The following is a 14,783-nucleotide window of genomic DNA, read 5'->3' on the forward strand; positions in this document are numbered from 1 at the left end:
GCCTATTTAGCCCCAAAGATTGGAGTGCTCTTCCTTATGGTTTTTGTAATAAAATACAATAAAATGTTGATTGTTTTAAGTTTTTACCTTTTTCCTTAAAAAAATTCTGGTTTTGAAAACTTTTGCTATTAAGTATCTTTTTTGTTAAAAATATCACATAGATGGCTAGAGAGATGGCTCAGCAGTTAGAAACACTGGCTGCTCTTCTAGAGGACCTGGGTTCAATTCCAAGCACCCACATGGCAGCTCACAACTGTCTGTAGCTCCAGTTTCAGGGGAACCAACGGCTTCTTCTGGCTTCTCAGGCATCAGGGATCCATGCAGGCAAAACACCCATACACACGAAATAATTTTTTTTAAAAAAAATTAAAACACATTGTGGTAGTTAACCTGTAAAATGAAAAACAAGCAGCAGCTCGCCGCGTGCTCTGAGTCTGGATGTGATTTCCTGTGGTAATAAAGTAACAACAGTAGGCTGTCCCCCACCTTCCAGAGCCAGCAGTGTATCTCATGACCTCAAAGCCCACTAGAGTTTTCTGCTCCAAACTTGCACAGATGGCCTAACAGGAGCGTCCAGGAGACCGAAACACAGCTTTTTTGTGGGTGTTTTCTTCTCGAGGTGTCAATAAGACATACGTCTTCGAAAGAAGTGTTTTCCTCTGGCCTTAAAATCGGCCTCTGTAATAAGAACTCATTAAAAGTCCCATAAAACCAGACAACGTGCTCACTGAGATGGAGCTCATTATTTTTTAGGATAGGAAATCGCAGTTGGGGTTGGAAATATTGCAGATGGAGATGGGTTTTTCAGCAGTTTAATTTCAAATATTTCTCATTTTTTTGTACTTCAGCTGTTTTCTAATTTTCGAGGAAACCATGGACTTGAAAGAAACCCTACAGATAGTCAAGTCAACTTTCTGCATTCCTTATTTTACAGATGAGATAATAAAGCCTGCAGAGATATAATTGAGCTATAAAATTAATGAGCTCTCCTTGAAGGAAGCAAAGTTAAGGCCTGGACTCTGACTCCCAGTGTTCTCCATCTACTTGTACTCTGGCAGCCAGTGCAGGCAGGCAGCAATAATTCGGAAAAATAAATACTGGTTATTTTTCCCCTTTTGCATTTGCTATACCCAAAGCCCGAATTTCTGATAAACCTAGATATATGTTACTTTAGCTAACCCTGAGTTGAAAATGATCTCATTTGTTCTATGACTTTAGATATGATAGGTATAGGAATGTTGGCTCAAGAGAATCTATAAATGGAAGACATATTTGGAGAAAAGAAGGAACTTAAGATGCCAAAAACTCTACAATAATATCGTATTGCATCCTTTCTAACTGGTGACACAATTGAATATTTTACTATTGATAATACTTGAATGCAATATTTCAAAGTACTCCCAATTATGTTCATTTACTCTTATTTTTGTAATTGTAAGTAGAGGGCAATCATAATAATATTTTGGGCAAGGTAATGTTTTTACTTGTGACAGAACATGCCATATAGCCCAGCAGTATGGTAGGCTAAATCATTTTGGGTTTTGTGCATATAATTTATGTCACACAATGACAAAAATCACTTAGCAGTGACATTCTCAGAATATTTCCCTACCATTAAATAGTATATAGTTATGTTAGATGTCAAGTCACGTGCCTTGGCCTTCTATTGCTTAGGCTTTCTTAAGAATGGTAGCAGGCTCAGCTCAGGAGGTCTGGCTGTACACTGCAGAGGTTATATGTCTCTCCCCTGGGTTTTTTGTAAGCAGTCAGCCTGCCGGTCCTGCTCATCACTGACGATCTAGACTCACCCATGTGAGCAGTCAGCCTGCTGGTCCTGCTCACCACTGACTGTCTAGACTCGCCCCAATCACAGGCAAGGTCCAAAATCAAATGGACAATTGCTGCTCCCTGTGACTTTGTATTTCTCAAGTAGTCCTTTGCAGATGCATTGCCTGTCCCAGAAAAATAAAATTCTCCGGATGGTAACCTTGGAAGCATCTGTGATTCTAGTAGAGGAAACTGTCAGATTTTCCACCTAAAAACTAGATATTTTTTCAAAAACAATTAAAGAGGAGTGTCTATCAGAATGATAAAGTTTGCTCTAAGGAAATTATGCGACTCCTGGGAGACACTCAGGATCACCAGAGAAGAATATATATATATATATATATATATATATATATATATATATATATTCTATAGCATGACTCATCACTGGAAAGGCATCCTGGGCCGACTGAGAATTAGGAAGACCTGGATACAGAAGAAAGACAGTAAATAATGCAGACTACAAAGATATTATCATAAAATTCATCTTCCACATAATGTGTGCAGCACCTGCCCCTCTCCCAGGCCAGGCCAGACCACAGTTCTGATTTCGTATCCTTATAAATGCTGAGTTATCATCTCACTTTATTATTGAATTACTTAGATGACCACATTCATTGCTGACTTGTAAGCTGCTGATTTTTCAAAGTGAAATTGCCACATATAAATATGTAGTGGTCAGATTATCCCTATATCTCTACCTTTAAATGTCATTCTGTTGCCTCTCTTAGAAAATGTCTTGGAGACACTGATATAACATCTCACAAAATCTGCCTTAGTAGCAGCTGCATTTGCTGATTTTGAATATAGAGCAGTAGATATATGTGCCTGTATTGAGTCTTAAAACTTGTAGCACCATGGGATGATTTACATGTCAGGTAGCTAACTGGCATGAGAATACCCTGCCATCAAACAAATCCTGCTGTCGAGAGGTAAGGAAACTGAGTCACTTCCTTCCCAGTCTCTGCAGTCACTGAGTTAGGCCTGCCATGAAAACATGAGCCATCTTAACGTGTAAGCCTTTCACTTCCTGTTTTTCCTAGGCGGTATCTCTGCTCTAAGAATTCTGGATCTATCTAGCGGCGGCCAAGATAGGCTGTGTGACAGTCACAAGTTAAATAGGCTCCCCCAACAAGCAGAAAGGTGGTTCTCTGAGCAGTGTTCATCGTTGAACCTGTATCACCAAGTCCAGCAAGGATGGTTCTTCTTATGACTGTGTCTAGATCTGTTAGGGCCAGGAATAGTGTATTCTGTCACCTTGTAATAAATTGTTGCCTGCACAAAGATTAACTCACCTCTTCAGGTAGGACACTGCCCAAGTTCTAGCCCAGCAATAAAAGTACACCATGGGGCTTACAATCCAAGAAGTATTTGAACTCCCGAATAGTTTCTTTTGGAACCTGACACACTCACAGTTTTTTTCATTAGGGTTGTGAGCAATGAAATGCTTCCAGCATGCGTGGGTATGACATCCAGAGTACCCAGGATGCCATTTGCTTTCTGAGAACTTTGCAATGTCTAAGAATCAGGACTTTCCTTACCTGAATCTCCTAATTGTCTCTCTGTGTCTCCCTCCCTAGATAGTTGAAAACCCAGATGTCCCGCCGGAATTCGGGAGTCAAGGTATTGAATTTAGTTTTTTCTAGACCTTTTTAAATGGTTTGGGTGTAAAAATACCTACTTGGTGCATGGAATTGAGGGTATAAAGATGGTCTGAGCTCTGCTTGGCTTCACTTTGCTTAGTATTATCTAACCAGCTACTGCCTTCCTTCTGTTCCTACAGTCTCCTGTGCCAACTATGTGAGGGAAGTTAGCATTTTACATCCCTCCCATTTGGAGGCTTTTTGTTCTCCCTCCCTACCCTCCCTTCTTTTCTTTCTTCCTTTTTTTCTATTTTTCATTCACTATGGGTCCAGGTTTAATTGCTAAAATGAGAATTGAGCATAGAAGCCTGAGTGACATGTAATGTTATTATTCTAGATTTATGTTGTTGTTTTTTTTTAATTCACCATACAGCTTTGTATTAACTGTAGAAGAAATTTACTTATAATGAGAAATGATCTTGTGTTTTTCCCCCCTGGGTTGTCTTTTGTGTGTTTTTCATTTTAAAGGAGTAGCTCTGGTTCCTTCTTCTCTTTTCTATGATTGTTCTAGTGATCTAAAGAGACCTCATGTCTAAAATGCTTTAAAAGCCATCCAAATCACAGGGTGGAAAGGGCACTGAGGGAACTTCTGACACCCGCCAGTGTCTAATGCTTGCACCTCCTCTGTTTTGAAGGCGCTACAGTAGAGGCCCTCTGTGATGACGTTGTCTCTGTCCTCGCTGTCCTGTGTGAGAAGCTCCAAGCCTCCATAAAGTAAGTCCCCTTCCGTCCTGGGTGATATTCAACAGCTGTTCACTTTGAAAACAACTTCTGTCTCCCACATCATTGACGTTATAGAGTATCCATCTTTTCAGTAGTTCCCTCCCACTGACAGTTACCTGTCATTCCTGAGAAATACATTCAGAGATCTCTGTCCATCCCTGCTTCTTAAATGCCATGACTAACATGTATCATTGTCTTAAGTGAACATGGGGCAATAGTACCTAGAAAGAAGAGTGAGTCCCTTGATCCCAGAGCAGAGCTGGTGGCTGTGAGAGTGGGTCCTGGCTTGGACATGACTCTACTATGTGACGGCCAATGACCTTTCTCATGAGACATGACTGGACTTTTGTCCTCTGTTAGTAACAAGGTTGGATTATGTAAGATTTTTTCTTCTAACATTCCCTACTCTGGTCCTTAGCTTTTGGCTTTTGGTAGAGAATACAAGCAAGCTAAGTTTATACTTTCTAGATAATAATTAATATATTACTTATTGTATATCAGGTAAAATAATATTATATGTCATATAAAATATTTCAGTGTTACTGTAGGAACAAATAAGAAAACTCCCTTAAAAGTCAACTGATGCCCACCCTCTAAGATCATCAGGCTAACATGATGTAGGTGGGTCTTATTTCTATGTGTTGCTTTCATTGGTTAATTAATAAAAAAAACTGCTTGGCCTGATAGGTCAGAACATAGGTGGGTTGAGTAGACAGAACAGAATGCTGGGAAGAAGGCAATGAGGCAGACTCCATGGCTCTGCTCTCTGAGATGGAGGTGGGTTAGAATCCTCCCGGTAAGCCACGACCTCATGGTGATATACAGATTATTAGAAATGGGTTAATTAATATGTGAGAGTTAGCTAATAAGGGGCTGAAGAAAACGGGCCAGGCAGTGTTTAAAAGAATACAATTTGTGTGTTGTTATTTCAGGTAAAGCTAGCCAGGCGGGTGGTGGGAAGCGGTCCGCCGTTCCTTTTACACTAACAAAATTAGACTTCCTAACTTGTTACAGTGGGGGAGCATGGGAAACTAAAGAACACCCAGTAAAAGCAGATTAGGACTTCATAATACAACTTTAGCTTGAGTTAAGTGATTTTACAGTAAAGTAAGAGTTATGTTCAAGGATTGAGTCTTGTCAGGATGTATGGTCGGTTCTAGTATTGGTATCTTAATTTCTATGTAGTCTATGAAGGAAACGGTTGGTGGCTGAGTTGTCACTAGAGAAGAAGGCACGTCTCATAGGGGAGGGAATTTAGCCAGCTTCCTGAATACACCCTCTGTACTGCCCTGAACCGTGGTTCAAGTGTGGTTGTCTGTGTGCTTGGTCACCGTCATGCACAGGTCTTGTCTGTTCTTAACATTCAGTGGCACCATTGATTGATGTTCATCAGAAAGGCTCATCTGGCTGGCAGCAATGCAGGAGTCGCCACTATCAAAGATGACTCTTCCTCACCCACCCTCTCTAGGCCTTGACACTGATGGCGAATGCAGCAAAGAACCCTGAAACTTTGAACAAATAGGAAGATATTAAATAAAATAGGTTATTACTGGAAAGAAATAAGTGAACCCTTTTAACAGCTTCATAAGGAAAAAAAGTCGAGCTTTTAAATTATACAGAAGTCTCTTCTTTGCAATCCTGATGATTTATAATTAAAATATAGCCATTAGGATAAATCAGAATTCATTGATAGAAAAATCTTCAATTGGGTCCTATAAACACTTGGCCCTCAAGTTATGATTCTTTGCACACTGGTGGCTCCAACATGAGCCACAAAGACCTAGAAGGTGATCATATAATCTCGCTCATCCAGGGCATCCAGGGCTTTTCCTGGTGTGGAAGTATTACAGGCATTTAGCTTTGCTATCTTTAAGAGAGTAGTATTATGTGTGTAGTCTTATAAATGACTCTGTGACTGCCGTGCAGTAGATATTTGCTAATGTTCTGGCTCTAAACTGGTTGGTGAGCTCTGACAATGGCTGGTACTAATTCTACTCTATGATGGTGTTGGGAACATTGGGATTTTTAATGACAAAATTGGTCTGTAGTTTTTTAGGAAAGTTCCAAGAACAAACCTACATAGCAAATGCGTGCTCTCTCTCACTCTCTTTCTTGCTCTCTCTCTCTCTCTCTCTCTCTCTCTCTTTCTCTCTCTGCTTCTGTCTCTCTCCTTCCCTTCTTCCTTTTCCCCCTCCCTCCCTCTCTTTCTCAAAACCAAAAGGCAGAAGTATCCATCAGCCATTGAACACTTCTTAACTCCGTGATCTGGGGAGAGGCATTAAGTGGCTAAGCAGTTCCTATGGCCCATAACACATTTTTCTCTAGAGTCACAGACAGCCTTAGGCAGGCTGCTACCCTGCCTCAATGGTTTGGAGAGGATGTGCAGTCTTGGGTTTTTGTTCCATGTCCCCTGATCATAATCCTGCCTCTGGAATTTGATTGCTTATGGTCTCTGCCAATAATTTTAGTACCCTAAGGTGAAGGGGTGGGTTTTCTAAGGTTAGGGTGCTGCATGCATCATGTAGCAAAATGCCTCTCTGTTGGCTCTCTAGTGTTCATCCCTTCCTTCTCGAGTGTTCGTATTCACGACTCTCTTCTGGTTCTATTCCTCAGCTCCTTCTTTATTAGCTACACCAGACACTTCATCTGTCTTTTCAGTAACTTTTCCCCTCTACAACCCCAGTGGGCAGGATTTCTCCTTACCATCATTTTCAAAATCAGACTCCAGGTACCTCCCAGGGCTTAGTCTCATCCAGACATGTGCTTGTGACATACTCAGTCTCTCTGGAGAATTCTGAAATATTTGGAGGTGCTCAGTACATCTCGCCAACAGGTCTTGTAGATGTGGTAGTAATAGAGTCCTATGTTAGACAAGCTGAGTTGCATGCTCTCTCTCCAGCTCAATTGTTTCTCAGAGAGTAACATGTGACTCCTCCTCTGTATGTCTCCTGCCACTCTGTCCCAGTCTCCTTCTCCAAAGAACATCGGACAGGAATGTGTACCAAAGACAGCATAGACTCAGTAAGGCCAGTCAGAATGGCCATATCAATTGCTCCCATTCTGCTGCAGCTTTTATATAATTGCTTGCTTCCTTTTCTTATTTTTCTAATTAAATTCAAATCTGGACCAAAGGACAGCAAACATTTGGAAGAAAACAAAAGTTTAAAACCCAACACTGTGAGAACTACAGAGATGCTGAAAATACCGCTGATTATTCTCCCGGGGGGTGACCTCCCTGGCTCGGTGGTCGCTCAGCCTGTATGACCCACTGTCCACTGCAGAGAGTTGTTCTGCTTGGATGTGTACCTGGGAAGATCTTAGCAATGAGCAAGCAATGAAGCAAACAGCACATAATCTGCCAATCATGAAATGCTCTAACAAAAGACCAAGAGGAGTTGCTGATAGCCCTCCTAATTACACAGTCTTCCCACCCCCATGTATCTTGAAAATTTTAGCTAGGTTATAGGCTTGTCCTCTCTCCATGCATACAAGTGTTGGCCTGTCTGCAAGTGTACAAGTCCAAAAGGCTTGCACACTGAGCAAATGTTCAAAGGTCTCTAAGCGAAGAGCATGCATGAAGATCCTCAGATTTTCTGAGCTCCATTTCATAGCATGACTCATGCAAGACCATAAGAACCTGATATCCAGACTCTGCAGCCCACATTTAAGCTGTCGTACTATCTCCAAGGAGACTCCTGGGCCAGTTTCCTTGGTGATACATTCCTGTCAGTGAGGCTGATGTGTGGAGCCTGCAGTGTTTCCCAGCAGGCTTTGCAAATATTTGCCATAACCCTGACAGCTCATCATTTCCCCTCTAGACTTATCCCTGATGACTTCAGAAATTGAGAATCTTTACTTTCTATCTTTACTTTCGTTTTGCAATCCTAGACAAACGTTTGAGGAAGAGATATTTTTGCGTTGGGACATTGAATCTTAAAAATGATCCCAGTTCGTTGTCAGAAAAATTAACCTGAGACACAGTAAAGATAATCCTTCCAGAATTGAGTTTTCTTTCCTTTGTAATCTAAGTAACATTTTTCATTTATTTTACATCCTAACCAGTCTCCCCTCCCTCCTCTCCTCCTGTCCCCTCCCTTTTCCCATCTCCCTATCTCCCCATCTCCCCATCCACTCCTCCTCCATCTCCATTTAGAAGGGACAGGCTAGTGAACAGTGTGGCTCTACTGTTCAGCCCTCTCCAGTCCATTCAAGAAAAATCATTCAAAATCATTGCCTGGGCAGAACTTCTGACATCTATGTTAGGACTCCTCTGGTGTCTCCATCTCTCTAATCCCCACTCCTTTATTTTTATTTTTATTTTTATTTTTAACAAATCTCATGTAGCCCAGACTGGCCCTTATTCTTATATACAGCTACAAATGACCTTGAACTGATCCTCCTATGTCAACTCCCCACGTATTTTAGGGAAGGAGGCCACTTGTTTGTTTCCCGACTGCCCAGACTCCCAAAATAAGCACACAGAAACTGTATTAATCAAATCACCGCTTGGCCCATTATCTCTAGCTTCCTATTGCTAACTCTTCCATCTGAATTTAGCCCATCTCTATTAATCTGTGTATCACCACAAGGCTGTGGCTTACGGGATAAAGTTCCAGCGTCTGTCTCTGATGGGGCTACATGACTTCTCCCTGACTCTGCCTTTCTCCCAGCATTCAGTTTAGTTTTCCCCGCCTATTTCTGCTCTACCCTATCACAGGCCCAAAACAGCTTCCTTATTAACCAGTGGTATTCACAGCATACAGAGAGGAATCCCACATCACTCAAGTGCTGGGATTACAGACATGCACCACTGTGCCTGCCTTCTAGCTCCATTCTTGCAGACATGATCCTCATATCCTGCGCTTCACCTGACAACCTCCCAGCCCAAACTGCTTCCCCATCTCTCTGTGTTTGTTTACACTCTCCTTCACAACTCCACAACGCCACAGATACCTCTGGAGCTTCGAGGCTGTACAAAGGCAGTGTTTCCTTTCACATCCTCCCAGGCCTCTCCGATGGGGTGCTTTTGTTCTGCAGTATCCTAGAAACCTACACAGAGTGCTTCATCTACAGCGCTTGGCACCAGCGCTTGGTCTGTGTGCTTCTCTGTTTTGTCCCACAGTAGACAGTGTGCTATTTTCAGAGCAGCGAGAGGCCGCGGAAACGGGGAGGAGGGAGAGGCTAGAAATGGGAAGTCTTTACTTGGCCTGCAGAGGGTTAGTATTGCTTGTCCTTCTCATTCTTCTAATCAAATTATTATTATTCTTCTAATTAAAATTAAATTATTCTTCTAATCAAAACTATTACTGTCCTTTTGCCAAGTGATAGTAACTTCTATGGCAGCTCATCCTTCATCCCCTCTCCCCCATTCTCAGAGTATTTGTCCAATGTGGGCGGCCTTCTCTTCCAGTGTGCTGATGATAATCATGTAGTGTGGGGAACAAAGAGCTTTCAGACTGTGGGCTGGTGAACTTCTGTAAACGGCCATGTAATGTGTCTCCTCATGGGCTTTTTTAGAAGTTGGCTTCATAGTTCCTTTAAAATATAAAGACACTTTTAAATTCACAGGGTTCGGCCCCTGAGCCATAGCTTGCCAGTCAGTTTCAGAGTCTGAAGTTGGTTTGGGGTGTTACTGTAGAGACATCCTCAGTGTCTGTCTCACTCTGCCTTGTCTTGCAGTGACACGGTCTTTGTCATTTCAGCAGGAGGATGGACTTCTGGCCTCTAGGGAAGATGGACAATTCCTTTTCCCTCTCCCCAGCTTCTGTGCCTTCCAGTTTGCTCTCGCAGCCTGTCCCTTCCCTTCCTCTTCTGCTATACGAATCACTTAACTGTTGAGAACACTGGCTTTTTTTCCTGGCATTTATTTAAATTAGGACAAAACAGGAAGAGCTGAGTGTTATTATTGGCAGATTTCTCCTTTATGGATAGTTCACTCCCTAAGAGATTCTTACATCATTTCTCTTTAGAAGATTTGTAAGTCAAGTAAATGCATTGAAAGCTAAGTTTTTTCCCTTCCTGAGTCTCACCGCATCCTGGAATTTAAACATCCTTTGTGACACCGAGAGTAGACGTAAGCTGGGAAAATAAGAATGTGTTTCCTATAGAGTTGTCTGTTTCTTTATTTGTGTATCGAGACAGCCTGTAATGATAACTACCCTTAAATAAAAACAACAACAAATATATTTGAAACCTAGAGAGATGGCTCAGCAGTTAAGAGCTCTAACTGCTCATTCTGAGGACCTAGTTTCAGCTCCCTGCACATGGTGACTAACAACTGTCTGTAACTCCAGGTCCAGGGGATCCCATACCATCCTCTAGCCTCCAAGGGCACCAAGTGCACATATGGTACACAGATATACGTGCAGTCAAAAGAGTCATGTACATAAAAATATTAATGTTTCCTTAATAAATAAAGAAGTAATGTGGGTTGTGAAGCAGTGAAGTATTTGCAAGTGAGATAATATGGTTGTTTGTAGGCATTATGTCAGTATTAAATTGCTTGCCTAGCATGTGTGAGACCCCAGCTTTAAGACCCAGCTCAAAGGAAGAGGAAAGAAATGGTGCAGGAGAGATAGAAAAGGACACAATGGTATAAATGGTTTCTTAGAAAGTTAAGTCATCAGAGATAATTAGTATTTCTGACGTATCCAGGGCTAACATGTCGCCATTTGTACACTCACTGTAGAAAATGTATTATACTGTTATAAGATGCGGATATGATATAGACGTGTGTGAAGGGCATAAGCTATGGCCCTCCTATTTCACACTCAATTGTTTTACAAATACACAGAAATTTTTCTCCAAGATAAAGTTTATTCGTTTCCCCAAATGAGCCTAACTCTATCACTTTGTTAGGGCTGCCATAACGGGGCACCAAAGGCTGGGTGCCTTGTATGGGGGAGCTGTCATCCCCTAATTGTTCTGGAGGCTGATGTGTCAAGATCAGGGTGGTGACTCCCGAGCACCGCCGCAGGGCCTGGTCTGCACCTCCACCTCCCCACTTGCCTTGTGGAGTTATCTCCCCGCATCTCTTCCTACAGTCTTCCCTCTGTGTGGGGGGTGCCTACGTGTCCACGGGTTTCCTTTCTGAGGACATCTATTAATGCTGGATTAGGGCCCTCATTTGACGCAGTCACTTTAACTTTGCTCCAGAGAAGGCCACCTGCTCAGCTGCTGGGGATTAGGACTGCAGTCTGAGGGGACAGAGCTCTCTACCGACCCGACGACACCGACCGCTCATCCCCTTGGGGTGGTGCCTAGAGTCCCTCCAGGTTCTGCCCCAGTGCCACTCTCTCGTTTTGCCTTGTGTTTTAATTGCCTTTGTTGTTCCTTTTATGCTTCTGCAGTGACAGCCAGCAGCTGCAGCTTCTGTACCTGGAATGCATTCTCTCCGTGCTCAGCAGCTCCTCTTCCTCCATGTACCTGCACAGGGGCTTCACTGACCTCATCTGGTGAGAATGAAGCCCTGATGCCCTCACACCAGCCAAGGACTCCAGTAGCTGTGTCTTGGTCCCATCCCACAGTCCCCATGACTTAGTGATAGTTCCATCTATGTTTATGGGTCCTCCAGGTAGGAGAATTGCTTTATTTATGTACATCACCCCAAATCCCTTAAAGAAACTGGTAACTAAACATAACAAATATGCTTCCGGCAGCCCTCTTAGGCCATTTACGGCAATGGGATCACAAGAGACAGAACCAAGTGACTTCTAGGTTTTCAGTCTGTTCTAAGAAGCATGTAAATATATCAGGCAAGAAATTCTACCCCTGAACTGGTCTCTAGTGCCAGAAGAGTACTGATCACCTACTCGTGTCTAGAGATTCCGGGAAGTGACAGGCCCCACAGTCAGTCAGTCAGTCAGTAAGCTATAGACCCCATTTTACTAACAGGGAGGAAGCTGAATGAGGGGTGTCAGTGTGGAATTTGAAACTAACCCCTTAAATGACAAACGATTCTGTTTTTCATAGCAAAATGAAACTTGATGAGAAAACTTTTTAGCATTCTGAGCCCTATTTGTTCACACACACATATATACACACACATACGCACACACATACACACACAGAGACGTGCACATGCGCACAGACGCCAATGGTCCTTAAATGTTTCTCTTGACACTTTATTTAACATGAGAAGTGAGGAAGACTGGGCATACTGGGTGTGACATAGGCAAAAGAAGGAGGAGTAGGGACCCCTGCTCTTCCTGGATATTTCTGTGGCAACTATTTGTCTTCCTGGTGGCATTCACATTTTGTCACGTGACTTCTAGTAAGGCCTATTTTTCCTCCCTCCTCTTCCCAGGAAAAGCCTCTGCCCGGCTCTCATTGTGATCCTGGGGAACCCCATTCACGACAAAACCATCACCTCTGCTCACAGCAGCAGCACCAGCAGCAATGTGGAGTCGGACTCGGCCTCTCCTGGTGTGTCTGACCATGGCCGCGGCTCAGGCTGCTCCTGCACTGCACCTACCCTGAGCGGACCGGTGGCCCGCACCATCTATTACCTTGCAGCTGAGCTCGTCCGCTTAGTGGGGTCAGTGGATTCCATGAAACCAGTGCTCCAGTCCCTCTACCACCGTGTGCTCCTGTATCCCCCACCCCAGCACCGGGTGGAAGCCATCAAGATCATGAAAGAGGTAGGGAGGTGTGGGAGAATGCCTTGGGCTTGCCCACAGGAATCTCTATGCAGTGTCCTACGTGTAGAAGCATCTAAACTGTTTGTCATCCCTTGCTGGGGTGTCATTGCTATCACACGGAATCCAGTAACAAACAATTCTGAAGTTGGTAGGCATATATTTTAGGAGTTGTGGTTTTAAAAAAAGGAAATGTTAGAGACATTCATTGGTTTCAAACTCTTTGATAATTAGCTATGTATTTGTTAAAATTTGCTATGTGTTTGTTAAAACTCTGATAGATGTACACCTGAGATCTCATCCTTTTGGTTTGGGTTCTTTTCTATGCAGATATACATGCTTGGCACCTTGGCAAGTCAGATTCCAAAATGACTTGCCAGGTGCTATGGTGTATGTATGTAGTTTCAGCTACTCAGGAGACTGAGCCAAGAGGATGTCTTGAATCAGGCATTCATTGTTATAGTGTGCCATAAAGTTGGGAGTCGATACTAAATACAGCACCAATATGGTGACCTCCTAGGAGCAAGGGACCACTGCCTAAGAACAGGTAACCTAGCCCAGATCAGAAACAGAATGACCTAATGCTTGAGACAAACACAAAAGAGCTTTGCTGGTTTCTTGCTAAAAGAAATCCTTCTTCCTCTTTCTCCATGTGTTCTGTCCTCCCAAAGGTCAGAACCCCGGATAGAAAGGCTTTGTTTCTGGTAATAGCCATTCCAGTGAGCTGCCTCATGGCTTTGAGGATGAATTGCAGTTATTTTCAAGGTACTGCAAAAGAGAATTTTCTGTTCCATCAAATCCCCTCCTCAGAAATTACTAAGAAAAGGAATCAGTGGTTTTGTTTTTGTGAACTTCATAAAGGTTAGTGTCCTAGGTGGACATTTTTTTGTTTGTTTGGTTTTCCATTTTGTTTTGTTTTGTTTTGTTTCTGTAACAAAGCACTCTGACCAAAAGCAACCTTGGGAGGAAAGGGCTTATTTATTTGGCTTACTCTTAGAGATAATAATCCATCACTGAGGGAAGTCAGGGTAGGAACCCAGCAGAAACCACAGAGGAAGACTGCTTACTGACTTGATATCTGGCTAACTCATCTAGTATTTTTATACAGCACAGACCTATATGTAGTAAGGAGTTGCGGGCAGGCCTGCTTTTCATCCTGCCCAGCTCCCGCACGGCTAGCTTAGCCCCAGAAATAATAACACATAAGTTGTATTCATTTAAATACTGCCTGGCCCATTATCTCTACAGAGTTAGTTACTGGCTAACTCTCACATCTTGATTAACCCATTTCTAATAATCTGTATCACACCATGAGGTGTGGCTTACCGGGAAAGATTCAGCATGTCTGACCTGGTGGCTGGCTCCATGGCATCTGCCTCATAGCCCTCTTCCCAGCATTCTATTCTGTTTACTCCGCCTACCTAATTTTCTGTCCTATCAAAGGGCCAAGGCAGTCTCTTTATTGACCAATGAAAATAACACAATAGACAGATAACCCTCCTCCATCATTTCCCCTTTTTCTGTTTAAACAAAAAAGAAAGGCTTTCATTTTAACATAGTAAAATTACACATAACAAAACAGTTATCAAGCAAGAATTACAGTCACAATATTTATAACTATATCTTTATCATAATAATGGAAAACTATAACTACGACTATCCATTCTTTAACTCCATCAAAGACTCCAGAAGGATATATTACCTAAGTAAACAAGAAGTAAGCAACTTCCAAAACTCTAGAAATGACAGAGACATCTCGCTGCTTGGCCAGTCACCCAAAGTTCCTCTGTATCGTTGGGGCACCCATCTTCGGCCTTCAGGCCCATAATATCCAGAGACATTTCCATGAAGCAGGAAATTTCAAAGGCAATTCAGTCACTATCTGCTGTGTCCTGCAGAATGTCTCGCAGACTCTTTTATGAATCAGGAACCCCAAAAGATCATCTCACCTTTA

General features: G+C 42.6%; 1 protein-coding gene across 2 annotated transcripts in view; it reads left to right on the plus strand.

Annotated features, from left to right (window-relative positions):
• The window catches only part of Arfgef3 (ARFGEF family member 3), a 150,613-nt gene that overhangs the window by 74,832 nt on the left and 60,998 nt on the right, over positions 1 to 14,783 (plus strand). For both annotated transcript variants that reach the window (XM_087911585.1, XM_087911582.1), the window contains exons 7-10: positions 3,408 to 3,450; positions 4,106 to 4,184; positions 11,543 to 11,647; positions 12,499 to 12,832. In XM_087911585.1, coding sequence (XP_087767711.1) covers positions 3,408 to 3,450; positions 4,106 to 4,184; positions 11,543 to 11,647; positions 12,499 to 12,832 — 561 coding nt within the window. The remainder of the gene's footprint in view (positions 1 to 3,407; positions 3,451 to 4,105; positions 4,185 to 11,542; positions 11,648 to 12,498; positions 12,833 to 14,783) is intronic.

The sequence above is a fragment of the Myodes glareolus genome, chromosome 1 (genome assembly GCF_982192425.1).
Source record: "Myodes glareolus chromosome 1, mMyoGla1.1, whole genome shotgun sequence".
In the NCBI taxonomy this organism is placed as follows: domain Eukaryota; kingdom Metazoa; phylum Chordata; class Mammalia; order Rodentia; family Cricetidae; genus Myodes; species Myodes glareolus.